The sequence below is a fragment of the Pyxicephalus adspersus genome, chromosome 1 (assembly GCF_032062135.1).
Source record: "Pyxicephalus adspersus chromosome 1, UCB_Pads_2.0, whole genome shotgun sequence".
In the NCBI taxonomy this organism is placed as follows: Eukaryota; Metazoa; Chordata; class Amphibia; order Anura; family Pyxicephalidae; genus Pyxicephalus; species Pyxicephalus adspersus.
Window position 1 is genome coordinate 48,506,741 of NC_092858.1, and position 16,068 is coordinate 48,522,808.

The 16,068-nt window shown below is 36.3% G+C and overlaps 1 protein-coding gene across 1 annotated transcript in view; it reads left to right on the forward strand.

Annotated features, from left to right (window-relative positions):
• Window positions 1–16,068, forward strand: part of VWA8 (von Willebrand factor A domain containing 8) — a 197,537-nt gene that overhangs the window by 32,113 nt on the left and 149,356 nt on the right. Inside the window, exons 6-10 of the mRNA XM_072410304.1 lie at window positions 1,774–1,941; window positions 7,241–7,405; window positions 10,450–10,499; window positions 13,022–13,130; window positions 15,411–15,515. Coding sequence (XP_072266405.1) covers window positions 1,774–1,941; window positions 7,241–7,405; window positions 10,450–10,499; window positions 13,022–13,130; window positions 15,411–15,515 — 597 coding nt within the window. The remainder of the gene's footprint in view (window positions 1–1,773; window positions 1,942–7,240; window positions 7,406–10,449; window positions 10,500–13,021; window positions 13,131–15,410; window positions 15,516–16,068) is intronic.

The following is a 16,068-nucleotide window of genomic DNA, read 5'->3' on the forward strand; positions in this document are numbered from 1 at the left end:
GGAAAAATAAGACATCCCCCTGAAAATAAGACCTAGGGCATATTTTGGCATTTCAAAAAATATAAGACAGTGCCTTATTATAGGGGAAACAGGGTAGTTCCAATGTTTCAGATTCTCGCAGGATCCCTTCATGAGACTTGCCTGGTGTAGGGGCCCTGCACGACTTTGAAACATTTTATCTTCCTTGTGATTTCAAATAAATTTTTGGTCTTTGTAATGAAATTCTAGGTTTTGGTGACAATTTTTACCCAATGTCAGTTAGCAGTTGCTACACTGCTACAATTTGAATGCCAAGGTCTAACCCTGTATGGTTAACGATGAGAATAAATAAGCATATACTCTTTGAGGATTCACATCAATCATTCTTGAACACATACACCCAAGTTTAATATTCTGCAGGACAGAATCCCCACTATGTCCTTTCAAGTCTCCCTTCAATCCAATCTGCAAATTCCTCTCCATTCAGAAAACATATTTTGTGCCCATCACAGTGTATTGTGAAGGATGCATAATATCCTATAGGTAATTCTAACACTTCCTCACTCAATCTAAAACTTTAAGAAAATGTGTGGCCTAGGGATGCACTTAAAGTTCCCATGACCATTAAAACCCATAGGAGCTGATAGACTTTTCTTGTTTTTGTATAGTGTCATATTTTGGGATTTTTAGAATAGAAATGCAGGTAACAGTGGTACAAATTGAACACCTGGACCGCATACTCATTCTGGATCAGTGATTCAGAAAGTATAAATTGTGGAAGAATCAGAACACCAACCTGACAAATTGTATTTCTTTAATCCCAGGTCAGGGTGCTTACATATTTTCAGTTTCGGTTGGTTTTAAGGGCATTTAGTGTGCTTTTTCCTGATTAGTCCCGGTGGAAAACAATTTCCCTTTCCATTTTAACATGGTAAATTAGTTGTGAATGTACAGATGGCATGTAGGTGTATTGGGATATGGCTATGTAAATATTTTCTAATTGGCTAGATGAAAATCTTGTTCTGTGTAGCCTCAGTGTGTTTAGTGTGACTCACTGAAAGGTAATCTCTGTGGATGCTGTTTGATTATACAGACATTAAATGACAATTGACCTTTTAGTTTTCCATTGTCCTAGCTGTCTGTCTATTTTTCTTTAGGTGTGTTGTGAACTGTAGCTGTGAATTAAATAATACAAAAAAATATAATATATTATATATACATAAATATAATATATATATATATATATATATATATATATATATATATATATATATATATATATAATATCCTCAAGACTGTGCATTTGCTTATGATAGTCTCCTAATTTGCATTTTGACCTTTGTGGTACATAACTCAATCAAACCACTATGCCTCTACTCGTCATCTGTAATGTAAATAAATTATTTTGAATCAGGGGTTTAGAAATGCAAACAAAGATTATTTGGATTAAAACAAATTATTATTTAATAGCTACTTAAAAAAACAAACCATATTTATTTTGCTTGGTGATGGGTTGTATTTAACTCCCTTTCTTCTTACACTCATACAGTCCTTTAAAACAGTCTTTTTTCTGAAAAGGAATTGTCATTTTTCATGGTATTGGACTTGACAGTTCAGAAAAATTAAGTAGTCAGTTCAACTCTACAACAAAGCAGGGATTACAATCCATTTAAAGTTGGATTCATTGTTTCTTAGCTTGTGTAACTTGTTATTGGTTAATGAATACATAAATAACTGTGTTCAATACACTTTATCTATTGCTTAATATTTCATTTTGTTTAATTTGCTCTAAAGTGTGCGGTGCGTGCGGCCACAAAGGGAAGAATTCTGGTGCTGGAGGGATTAGAAAAAGCTGAGCGAAATGTCCTACCAGTTTTAAATAATTTGCTGGAGAATCGGGAGATGCAGCTGGAGGATGGGAGGTTCCTTATGTCTGCAGAACGTTATGACAAACTGCTTCAGGTAAGTGTATATTAGTTAATAGGGAAGATCTGCCTAACCTATTTTATAGTCAAAAGTGACTTGATATTTAGTTTATATGCTGTGTATGTATGTACATGATCAATACAAACATATAGGTCTTTTGTAACCTACAAAACAGTTTAAAGAGGAAAATATATAAATATATATTTTTTATATATTTATATACTACGTATTTTATACCACATTAGAAAATAAGATGCTAAATTACTACTAAATTAAAGATACATTTATGTAGCTTTTGCCATTGTGGAACTTGGAAAGGTGTTTTTTTATTATTCATGGTAAACAGTTTTTCTAACACACAATTGTTTTTGATTACATTGGGGATTATTATTTGTTGCCTTATGCAAACCATTTCACCTATTTGTTAAACAATACTTTTCAATTATCGCTGTGATGTGAAAAGAGAATTGTCCTTAGCTTCAAAGTTAAACTGATTAGTAGTGAGCAACTTTTTATTCAGAGTGATGTATTTTTTGAAAACTAGCATACTTAATGGAAAATCATTAGGTCATGACCATAATTTATTTTAGCAAAAGGGGCAAAATGTTATTCTTAATATATTTTAGAGATAACCCTACTTGACTTGGGGAAAGGGTGCAGCATACCTCTTCCCTAGGCTTCATGTGCAATGCATTTCTTTCAAGAGTATTTAAAGGCAAAATTTTATTTACTTGTTTTAGATAAAGCAATTGTAAGTGGTTAGAACCTTTGTTAGGCTTTTTTCAGTCTCCGTCCCTACTGGGAAAACTGTTTTTATTTGCGTTGGTCATTATTGTCTCTAGGACAAGGAAAGCTAGGTGCACACGTGCAATAATTGTCGCTAGAAAATGATTATGACGATCGTTTATCGATCGTTTATGATCTAATGATTATGATCTAACTAACGATTATGCACGATTATTTTGAACGATCGTATTGTGCACAATTCTGTACATGCTGTAACCATACGATCGTTCAAAAATAATCCACCAATAATGCACACACGCTATATACGATCGTTTGCACAATGCAGGAAGTTACATGTAAAGGAGAAAGTGTACTGCAGAACTATCCACGATCACTGAACGACCGTACATACAATAGATAGTGAACGATCATCGCCAAATCAGATACGCCGGGACGGTCGTTCGTTTCCATCATCAATCCTCGTTCATCAGCATCGTTGTGCACTTTTTTTTGTTAACGATTATCGGGCGAATGGTCGTTAGTCGTTCATTTCCAATAATAATTTATTGCACATGTGTACGCAGCTTTAGAGAAAAATACCAAATTTTGAGCTGTCACATAAACATTATTTGTGAGGAAGTCTTCTAGGGAGTTTCTTTTTACATTGTAGTGATTTCTCCTACTTCCTATTGTTTCCACACAAGGCAAAAGATAAAATATCTGATAACCATAAAAAATGTCTTTTTTTTTAACAAATAGTTTAATATATTTTATCAGTAAAGTATACAAACATTTTATACATACCTTTCACAACAGCAATACAGCAATACATTTAATACAGCAAACATTTATAGAAATTAGTTATGTATTAAAACAATGAAGAATTACAGTATCATGAACATTGGTATATCATAACTAATAATAACATTAAACATTAAATATATACAACAAAAAGACCTGTCATGCCGTTGTCAGTATATTGCTGCTGGCACTACCTTAATGCAACAGCAAGGCGTTACTGTTGTTGGCCTCCATTAGGCCCTCAGATCCACTTGTCATAAAAAATTCAAATGTAAAAAGGTATTTCTTACACCCACATTTGTCCACTACAATCATTGATATTGACTTTTTGCATTTAAAAATTCCACTGCTTATGAGGTGCCTATTAAGAAACACAAAAAGTTGCCATTCTACGCAAGGAGGAGCTTCTGTATTAAATAGAGTATCTAAAACCTTTTTTTTCATTCTCATTTTTGATGATGTTGGGAAAGGTTAAAAGTATCAGTACATGTCCTGTATGTCCTTTAGTTGGTCCAATGCTGTCACATGGAGTAATTGCCATGCTGCTTCATTCCTCAATGAGCCAAGAAATTTGCTTAAAGCTCCCTAAAGTATGAACAATGTATTTGAATATCTGTCCTGACCACATATGTATTTTAATTCACACTCTAACACATATGGTAGGAGATACTTTGGGCAGAAGTGAAAAATGCAGGCTTCAGGGGGCAGAAGTAGCAACCCAGGAAGCACTAGTGATCGAAAAAAGGATTTTGGTTTCTAAGGTGAAAATAAGTACCTTGGTTGTTATACGTATTGGTGTATACCTGGAAAAACACAGAAGATCGACTGACTTTAGCATATGCAACTTACATTATTATTTATAAACAGTTTTATATAGCTCCAACATAATACACAGCACTGTACACTATTGATTTTTGTGGCATTTTAGATGTAAAATCATTCACAAAGAATTGCTTATTATAGAAACACATTCTTTCCTGGATCAGTGGAGACTGGCATGTTTTTAAAAACTAATTTATAAGAGTTACATGAGAGAGAAAATGATTGTTTATCTGCATTTTGCCACTGCATTGCCTGTTACCATAGAATCCAGATATAGCCCGAGTATTTGTCTGACAATTAGGGTTTATAATGCTTATTTATATAAATATTATTGAAATCCTGCTGGATCAAAATATATATACCATTCATGTAGTTAGAATTAATACAAAATAGGAATGGACAGGCACTATGGCAACCAAGAAATTTTATATTGATGACAGAACTATGACAGGCTGCATGCATTGCACAAATAATCTGAAATAATCTGTCTTCAGACTGGTCACTTGATGCTCAGGGTCCTTTTTTTCTGTTTTCTCTATTGCTAGTTACTCTTCTGTGAGATTGAAAATATGGATGATGTGATGACATCAGTGTTATTCTTTTAATAATGGTCTAAATCAGGGGTGTCAAACTCAAATGCACAGTGGGCCAAAATGAAAAATGTGGACAAAGTTGCGTGCCAACCTTGATATTTATTAAAAAATATCTACAATTGAGGAAGGTCACTAATAAGTGTCAACGGATGAGGGGGCGCTTGTGGGTCCTGACTGAAGTGCCAGCAGAGCATTCTGGGATTTGTAGTATCAGCTGTGCATGCACTGTCTACTGGCGGACCAGCTCTAGTAGACATTTGGTATTTTCTTCGGAGCCAATTGTCAATGCTAGCAATGTGCCAAATCAGAACATAATTAAAATAATGCCTTCCATTTCCTAAATGTAGTGCTGTCCATCCCAATACAACTAAAGTTGCTGTAAAAAAAAAAAAAAAAAAAAAAAAACAGCATGGGTCAACTGAAATATTAAAAAAACCTTCAAACTTCTTTTTATGTTCCACCTAGGAAAAGAGCTGCTAATTTGCATCTTGAGAAGGCTTTTTCTACTGCCCCCTTCTCCCCATCCCAAAGACACACTGGAGCCACTGACAACTAGCAGCCTTAAGAATAATTTCAGTGTTGGGGCCAATGATGGGGGATGTAAAACAACCAATGCATTTATGTAAAGGCACTCAATGCATTTATCCCCAACCCCTAATTTCTTCTAGGAAAGAAGGACGAACAGTTAGACTGGGCAAGGGGGCAAAAAGCATGCCTGTCCATGTCCCTGGTTGTCCAAGCCATGTCCTGGTGTCTATTGTGAGATTGATTCCAAGCTGGAAAAAGAAGACGTAGTAAAACCCAAAAAAGGTTCATGACCCTACACGGGGCTTAGAGCATAAAAAAAACAAAAAAACATACAAGTGGAAGAGAAAAAAAAGTTTTAGAGCACCAACATCCTAGATGAGGTAGAAGAAATGACCATTCTCATCTGATGGCAGGGGACAGACCAGCTGTTTCATCCTGCTTCTTTTCCTGCCACTGCAACTGCTTCTCAATTCCTGTACCTTTCTCTCTGTATTCAGAGCAGGAAACAACATTGTATATGAGATTTGGCAGGCCAATTGCAGAAGATGAATGTTGGGCTACCATCACCTTTTCCAACATTGTCTTCCACTAGAATAAACAATACTTTTCCCTTTCAGTATGTGCTTTTCTCAGTGACGTGTTACAGGCATTCGGGTATACATAAGATAAGTGCTTTTCATGTGATTACTTTCATAGGCATATTTTTATTGAGCTACATGGGTACCAGCAAATTTGTCCACAGCTATCAGTGTATTGTATAAATGTTTCTTCTTTCTACTTTTTTCTTGTATTTCTGGGTTCAACCCCTTTGGGGGCTGGTTTGAACTTGAGCTTTTGTTATGCTACTTTTGTACAACAGCAAAAAAGTGGTGAACTGTTGCTAAATGTAAATTGTTAGACCAGCGACACTTGCAGAATGCTGCTAATGGATTAATTTATTTGCTGCTTTTAAAAGTCATGGCATCTTGGGACCTGCAGCAACTGAACCTACTTTTTCAGGAATGAGAAAACAGCTGTGATGTCAGTTGTGATGTAGGTCAGTGAATAACATTTCCTGTCACTGAAATGCTAGCTAAAACTAGTGCCGCTGTAATGGGCATAGTTGTCTAATGCAATTGAAACATAGAACTACTTAAATTATGTGGAAAGTAAGAAATTTAAACACATTGCTCACTGGAACTATTTTTAGAACATTCGATCCAGAAATGCCAGACAAGCACTGTACCTGTATATGACAGGCAGGATGCAGTTGAACAGATGATGTGTCCAATTCAGATAGGAGAGCCAATCCAAAAGGTATGTGTGAGGAACAAGATGTTACTGTTGTCAAAAAATACCCTTTACTCTTCCAAACCCCTTTTTCAATCATTAAATAAATCATTGAAGTATTTAAAAGCAGCTTTGCTCTTGACTTTTGTAGTTTGTATCCTTTTTAAAAATATAAAGATGAGTTGATGGGGTCTTGTTCATTGGAGGCTAAACTACAACCATGCATGCTGGTGCGTTAAAGTGTGCCCATTAACCCTAGCTGGCAATCCTTGCAAGCGCTACTTTGCTTGCCTCTCTTTCAGTCATTTTCCACAGCTACAGCAGTTGATCGTTTTGAGATGGAATTTTGCATAAGACATTTATGCTTTATGAACTAGATGTGCACATTCATGTTTCATTCTGATCCAATATTGCAGCCAAGGCATCCTAATTTAAAGGCAATTTAGCCTGGTGTTTCTGTACCAAATTAAAAGCTAATAGGACAAGAAAGTTATTGTTCCATAGTTTGATGTGGTAAACATTGTAACAAAAATCAATATTTTGAGACTAGTGTCATTATGATATGTCAAATGATAATTCATTTCTTTTATTTCCAGGAACATAGTAAAGATGAGCTGGATGCATGGAAAATTGTTCGTGTTAGTGAAGATTTCCGGGTGATTGCCTTAGGGTTACCGGTACCAAAGTACACTGGCAACCCTCTTGACCCCCCACTGCGCTCTAGATTTCAAGCCAGAGATATTTATTATTTGCCTTTTAAGGTAAGATATCATTTTTGTTTTTGCTTTTACACTGTAGGTTTTTGTATGTGTTCAGTTCTAACGAGATTTCGTTTTTACCCTGTACTCAAGTATTCGAGGGGGTGCTGAGAAGTTCCTGGCTTTGCCCCTTCTAGATGAAATTGAAAAATGAGTGTGGGGGCATATGACAGCCTAATATCTTAGTATGTAACTGTGCAAATATCAGGTCTTTGCGATTCTTTAAACAGTTTTTTCTTTTAGTGAGAAGCTGTGATGGCAGAGGCACGAGCAAGTTTCACGTCGTTGGAGTTACGGGCCGACATGCAGTTTTTGTTTCTCCAGGGAAAGTCAGCAAAGGACACCGCAACCTGTGATGCTGTCCAAGAGCTGATTATTGAGGACCGGTGAATATCCACAAAAAAGATCCTAGACCTCTCACGGGAGCGTGTTGGGTTTGTTATCACCACTATCCTAGACATGCGCAAGCTTTCAGCGAACTGGGTGCCGAAATGTTTGAACAGAGATCAGAAGGAACGAGTTAAAGCATCCAAAGCCGTTTTGACCCATTTTGAAGCTGCACAGGACTTTTTGGCTAGGTTAGTGACTGAGGATGAAACCTGGCTCCACATCTATGATCCTAAAACCAAGGAACACTCAAAGGAATGGCGCCACAGCGGGTCCCCATGGCCGAAGAAGTTCCGAACCCAGAGATCAGCCAAAAAAGTCATGGCGTCTGTTTTTCTGGGACAAAGACGGTATCCTGTTGGTGGACTACCTACCTCAGGGGTCTAGTATCACCGGACAGTATTATGCTAACCTCCTGAACCAACTGAAGGAGACAATTAAAACTAAATTCCGAGGAAGGTTGACCAAAGGGATCCATTTTTTTTGCAGGACAATGCACCTGCGCACACGTCAAACGTTGTGGCTGCCAGATTGAACACCTTGGATTTCCAATTGGTCCATCATTCCCCCTACTCACCTGACCAGGCCCCTTCCAGCTATTATCTGCTCTCGAATTTAAAGAATCTGAAGGGGCAACGTTTTGAGGACATTTCTGATGTCAAAGATGCTGCGAGAGCTGGTTTGCGGCCCAACCAAGGGACTTTTATTTGAATGGGGGGGAGGGGGGGATATGTTGATAAATGTGTTATTTCATAACTCTGGCTCTCTTCTTTCTGGGAAAAGCCAGGAACTTCTCAGCACTCCCTCGTGTATGCCCTTAAAGAGAACTTTTGGGTAAAAAAAATAAAGCTAAAAGCAGAAGCAAGAACTTATTGGTATAAGCAGTCACATTGTATCTGATTACAGAAAATCCCACTATAGAATGTTCAGAGCCTTGGTAATTCACTGTGGAAATACTAACTTTAGGAAGTTGCAGTTTATATACGATTAGGCACACTTCTACAAGCCAAAGCCTGTACCTGCTGGCAGCAGATACTGCACCCTATGTCATGTGGTCTGTCACTGTAAAATGCACTGTAAAATTGAGCTGTCTCCAATGCTGAAAAACTGGATATTACTACAAATCAGAATCACACATTTGTTAATTGTATTCAGTTTTGCCTTTCAAAGTTTCCCCACATTGGCGATCCATCTTTCAAAGAGATATGTCGCATGGCACACTCTTTGGAAGCAGGCCCATCCACCACATGTGTTAGAAAGTCCTAGAAAGTTAAGTTTATATTGCTGCCTTATAATGCCCTGAGGTTCAAATGATTGCACAGTTTTCATTCAGCTTTTGGTTTCAGTTGTTGCCTCAAATTTTATTCAATGCTCAATATTTTTTCAGTTACTTTTATATTACGGTACCTCCACAGTCTGTTTCTGTGTAAACTCTTTCTGCTTAAATGATTTAGAGATGTTTAAATGATTTACAGTGTTAATATATTTGTTAAATAATCGAAAACAAGTATTTTGCCAGCTCATAACTGAATTATATGCCCTGGAAAGGTAGACCTCAGGCCATCATTGTATGAAGGTTTGCAAGTAGATATCTGATTTGTATTGCAATGAGCATGAATGTGGCTAAATATTTGCAAATGCTTTTAAATATGCATTTGTTTGTGTATCCAACACATGCTTTGACCAGGTTGCTAATAGTTATAGTCACATCAAAGATGCAGGGAGCCAAACACATTGACTGCCAGCTAGTGATACCACTTGGGTTTAATTGTCTGACCAAGCATTGTTGTCTGAATAATGGTTTGTATAGATTTGTCACACCATACCAATACTCTAGCATTTGGACAAAACAGTCTTTAAAATACTACATCATCATGATGTTGTAAAGCTGAACTCACAGATTAAATATATAAGGCATGTATTTTAGCTACCTACAAAGAGTTTGTATTTTTATCTGTCAAGTTTGAAGAATTACACAGCACAGCCGTGTCTGACAGCGTAGGAGACCGGATTTTATATTTACTACAGTTAGGTAACCACCTACGGGATCTCTCTCTCCCTAGCCTTTGATTGAACAGAAAAAGGAAAAGCAGCAAAATAATCACTTAAATGCATCTCTATGTCACATTGCTCCACCTAGCAACTTAATTAGTTTGTAGTTCTGTTTCTTGCTCTCCCAATCTCCCACAGTGCACTGTAGGAAGCAGATACAATATCATGTATTATTAAATACAGAACTTCGTTGATTTGTGTCTTTTATACATCCCTGAAGTTCAAGTTTAGGAAGGTAAAGCCAATTTATACATAAATATTGTATTGTCATCTTTAACAGCTTATCAGACAGTCATGTTTTTTAATCACATTGTTTATTTTGAAAGGTCATCATGACAAATATTTATAGACTTTAGAACTATAGACCCCTTTGATTAAAGTAACTGAAGTAAGAATGTTTTGTCATTATTAGAAGACATTCACCTTCTCCCTTTTAATTTTTTTCTGCTATTGCTTTTTTTGGGTTTTCTTTTTTGCGCACACGGTTGTGTGTTTAGGTAATTTGCCATAGTGAAGATTCAAGCAAAGTATCATCATTCTTACCCTATTTGTTTGAGTTTGTTATTTGAGAGAACTAATTGATTTTCTTTATATTTTAACCCAAACAGGATCAGCTTCAGATACTGTATTCCATTGGTTCAAATGTACCTGCAGAAAGGTAATGAAATACAGATGTATTTGAGACACAGTAAAAATCATGTTCAAATAAGTGTATCTTACTAGCTGAAGCTTCCTCATTAGAATAATTTAGAGCCAACATCTTTTAAATGTATGGTTGTTCATAGTCAGTAACTCCACTAGTTGTTAGGGAAATAAAACTAATAAAGCCCTTATATGTTGTTTTTAGCAGTAGCTCTTGGGCTATTTATTTTTGTTTCAATACATTTTCATTGATTTTATTTAACTTACAAGTGATAAAGAAATACAATAGTAAAATGTTTGAAGTAGGATGATGGTTTCAAAATTCAAGCAGGTCTTACAGTCAACTAATATAATCTACTGGTGTCATGTGTCTATATTATGTCTATAGCTATACAGAGAGCAATGAACAATCCCAGCCCATAGGCAAATAATATTCGATCCATGGTGACCATATCTTCTGAAATTTAGGTACAGAATCTGTTAGTAAGGCTCTAATCTTCACATTCACTAAGTACCTTTTTTATAAAACATTTTATTTTTAACCTGCTCTAACGTGGGGACAGACTGATGGTTTCAAATTCAAGAGAGCCTCCACAGGAAGCTTAGGAAACAAGTGACCCACAATAATTTAGGCCATTTGGTATACCCGTGTACAGAATCTCCTCACCTTCGTTCAATCCCACCAAATATGGTAATATTTTAATAATATATAAGTTCCCACTGTTCTACAGCCCCTAAAGCAATCACCCAAGCAAGCAGGTTTAAACTTGAACAATCGAGATGGCACCATGTACCACTACAACATCAATTTGTAATTGGCTTCCACCGCTGACGCAATAATGCTACAGTGGGCTAGCGATATACCCAAGTTGGCTTCCCAACGAGACACATAAGAGGGTGTGATTGTAATGCTCTGTACCAGATCACCATATGTGGTCGACAGAATCCCTTTCGCATATGGATCCTGTACACACAGCTTTTCGAACCAGGTCATATTAAATGATCTGGTGGATCTCCCAAGTCTAGTCTGAACAAAGTGTTTGATTTGGAGATAATGAAAAAGCTCTTATGGTGGAGCTTCATGATTATCAGGAAACACATTAAAAGGAAGTATCCCAAATGGATTCATAAAGTGTTAAAGCCTATAGAGGTCTTTCTCCACCCACCAGGTAAAACATTTTGGTTCTTCCAGACCCGGAAGGAACATTGGATTCCCTATTATAGAGACCACCGGAGTGTGTTGGGAGGCCAGTCCACCAATCTTTTTATAGAATCTCAAACTCTCAGCGTGTCCCGCAAAATAGGATTAGATATGTGGCGACGCTGAGAGCCCGGGAACCACAATAGTGCTTCCACCGACACTCCAAGCTTCTATCAATACCTATTGGGGGCATTGCTCCTGAGCAAAGTATGCTGGGAGAGGTGTTACTTGTGCAGCATTATAATACGAACTCAGGTGCGGTGCAGAAAGGCTCCCCATGCTCCACAGCCGGAAGAGAGTGTACCCAGGAACTTGCAGGCGCCTGGCACCCCATATAAACTCCAGCATTTTGCACTGCAACAATTGTATAACATGTGCAGGTATAGCTATTGGTATTGGGCTATTTTTTTAGTTAATGAAATCACTACCAAGCTCCGAAGACTACTTGTACAAAACCACAGTACAAACAGAAGTAAAGTACATAAATCAAACAGATAATCTTAGAATTCAATACCTTTGTATTACCAGTAATAATTAAACAATTCATACAGATTAATGGTCAAACTTTAATTTCTTCTTTCACACATTATTGTAAGGAACCAGCTAATAATCATTCACATTTTGCAGATATGTCTTTGTGTTACCTCCGTGCACTAAAACTAGAGTTCCTGCATCCACATAAACTTCTTTATCTAAAAAACAATGCTGAAGAGATAGGTAGTAATATTAGGTTGTGTTCTGTCCTCATTAAAATTATCACTGTACTGTGATTTTAAAGTCTAGTATTGTATTAAAGTTTTCAGATGGTGCCATAATATTACAGGTACATACATTTTCAGATCTGTGTGTCTGATACAGTTGCCTTTGTTTCTGGAGTCATCTCTCTTACATATTTCTTCAACATAATGTATCCTTCAATACTAATTAAATGTTATATGCCTTCTTGCTATTTAGTGTTACTTTCAGTTTAAGTCTTTCAGTTTAAATAGAGCAGCTAGATTTTATGTTGTGTCCAAAGATGCAGAAGACCTGTCTGTTGACAATTTTTAGTGCTCCAAAGTAGTATTTATTACCAGTTTTACCAGATTTTTATCACATCTTGACACATCTTGATTCCTCCTATTAATTTTTTTTATTATTTATTTATTTTTTGAGTGTAATGTATACCTTCAGTTTTTTTTGTATTTTTAAATACAAGAAAGCAAGGTAACAAATACTTTCTAGAATGTAGTACCCTGTAGTACTAGTAGTAGTTATGTAACCAAAATTATGTGTTCTAATTTGTATTTTACTGGCAATTTATTGGTGTTTATTAACTCACACACATTTATCTTAAGGATTTCCCAGCTTTTGTCATTTGCTACAACTCTTTGCTCTCAAGAATCTGCCAGCCTTGGGCTTCCAGATTTCCCAGCAGATAATCTGACAGCAGCCATTGGAATTTTGGTAAGCCATCTAAAATGGTATACTTTTAGAATCAGCTTTAAATAATCCCGGTCTTACATTTATAAAGAATAAAAATCATTAGTTAGGTCTCCATATTGACCACACACTGTGTTTCCTGGGCGAAAAATTGATGTTCTGTTTGCAGTTTGGTATTTTTGTGTATATCTGTGTTATTACAACAAAAACATAACATTGTTGCACTGTGTATAATGGCATATTATGTAGTGCTGCTTCTGTAACACAATCTGTCTGAACAATCTCTTTTCCATTTATGAAAATGTGCAGTGATTTCTTGCCTTGAAAAAGACAGGGTTTTTTATTGCTAAATGTAAGAATACCCTTATGTAACCATTAAAAAGCTAGCAGGCAGAAGTAAAAGAATGCACCGGTGCAATATGGTTAAAGCTGAGGTCTATATTTTGTTTAGAGAAAAAATCCCTTTAAAGAAGAGTGGTTCCTTGATAGAATGCAGCTGTCATGAATTAGTGGGCTCTCATAGGTTTCACCTCTTCGGTTTTAGTGCATCATCACCCTAAATCTTGAGGCATCCCACCATATTTAAATGAATTAAAAAGTTTTATTTTAAAGTTACAGGTGTTCATGTTTAACATCACTGGTTAGACTTCAGAGCCCAATTCAAGTAGGGCAGTTTGAAGTTCCTGCCCTACAAGCCACTGTCTCACTCTAAAATGTTTTTTTAAAGGGTTGTGGTTATAATATGTTAGGTGCTATCAGGCTGTGGAAGATTTAGAATATATAATGTTCCATAACCTCTTGAAACTTTAGGTCCTGTGTCAATGGGCTCTTGGTTTGTGTCAGTGTGCTAGTGGCATCAAAATTTATTGACACATGCATTTGACATAGTGTTGACCTGCTTCTGGCCTGCATCTGACCTTCTGCAGGTTAGCTTTGCATTCCCATAGGCTTTTAAAAGGATGGAGAACTTGTTTAAAACATACAAAAACCCTTCCACACATGCCTTTGCTTTTTAAGTTATTGTTTAGCTTGGAGTGGAGTGCTAAGTAATGAGTAAGGAATAACATTTTCCTCCATCACCCAATTTACAATATACTTGATTAGCCCAAAACTTTAGTTTCCTATTTTTCTCTTTCCATATGGAATGTTTCCTAATCTAAATTATAAAGAACACATTGAAAATATGTGCTTTTTATGTAACTAAAAGCAGCAGCAAATTATTTAATTCAAATACATTGACTGATTATATCCATGTAATGTTTAGACTGGAGTAACATTTTTCCACTTTGAGACAGACAGTTCATAGACCATATTACACACAGAAATTTTGTGTTTGCTAATGTTTTTGACTTCTTTAATCAGAATAGCTTACTTCTGCTAAATCTGACGTTGAGCAGCTATGCAGATTGGATAGCAGTTAGGATTGTTTTTATAGCAAATATTAACATCGTGGATTACATAAAGAGCAAGTGTTAGGCCTAAAATACATTTGTAAATATTTACAGGAACACATTCCTTGTTAAAACATTACAGAGCAGCATTTGATTGTGTAATAATTGCTATAAATACCTCAATCCTTTTCTGTGATGGTAATGATCATTTTTTCTGGGATAGCACCATGCTGTGATCTGATTCAATTAAATACAGACCAGTAAATTTAACTTCCATAGTTGGAAAGGTCCTAGGGAGTTTGGTAAATAACCACATGGAGGAGTTTCTGCTATAAAATATTATTAGAAGTGATTGTCAGCTTGGATTCAAGAAAGACTGAAGTTGTCAAACAAATTTACTCTCTTTTTCTGAATTATAAGAATTGTGTTAATTGAGCTTTATTTAGTTTGAATCTACAAAGTGATACTGCCCTGTTATAGAGGCAGTGACAGCTAAAGTGTGTATAATTAGTGATGTGAGGGTGTGCATGTGTATGTAAAAATCAAGGTTTTTGACATTATTGGGTCACTTTTTTAAGTCAATATTCACACTTTTTTTGGTGTTAACACAATTTTTCTTACTCAGAGATTCTCAGCCAAAATAGTACTTCTTTGACAAAACAAGTACTGGCGCAATTTTTTTAAATTGGTGTGCTCCAAATGGTGTCCCAACCCACATATACAGTATTTTGTTTAAAATAGCTCAATGTAAATTCCGTTGAATGTACAACATGACATGAAGATTAAAAAGGCAATGCTATAAAGTAATAGAGAAATGCTTAAAAAATAATAATAGCTGTTTTAGATTGTATATTTTGCTTTTGATCATCTTGTCATGTAAAGAAGTAATGTATTTGTCTCCATCAATTTAAAGAATACGTTTCCCATGGAATCCACCCAAAAAGTGATTCAAAGGTTGTATCCCTACAATGTGCTATTGGGAAAAGAAGGCAGGACTGCTGTAGAAGATGCATTGAAGGTAAATATGTATTTTGGCAACTTTGCTTCTAGTCTTAATTATGATTCCAAGCTAATGTTCAAGAAAAGAAAATGTAAAAATAAGTCAAACATTAAAGCGTAAGTAAACCCAAAACCAAAAAAATCTTACCTTCAAACCAACAGATCAGTCTGTGCATTTGGGGGTTTCTTCTATCGGGTCCCCCGTCGTCCCAGTATCTGTCTTCAGCCCGGTGCAGAGAAAGCGCTGGGCGCCAACATCTTCTTCTCTCTTTTTCCATGTTCTACTTCCTATGTCACCCGATCTCGCACTGCGCAGGGGCACAAACGGGTGACGTAGATTGTGAAAAAACTTGATCAAAGTGCGCATGCGTGAGACCAGCAATTTTTTTCCCCGAGTTACTGGGGCATGCGCAGAAGGAGCAGCCTAGAGCCTTCTGGGATGCGTGACGTAGGTATCTCAGGAGGCTCTGCATTCCCATTCTAAAGGGGGCCTTGCTGCACCCCTTTTTTTGTTTTTAAAAAATGGTGTTGCACTAAAAAAACACACAAAATTTCTACTTTAAATAAAAGTG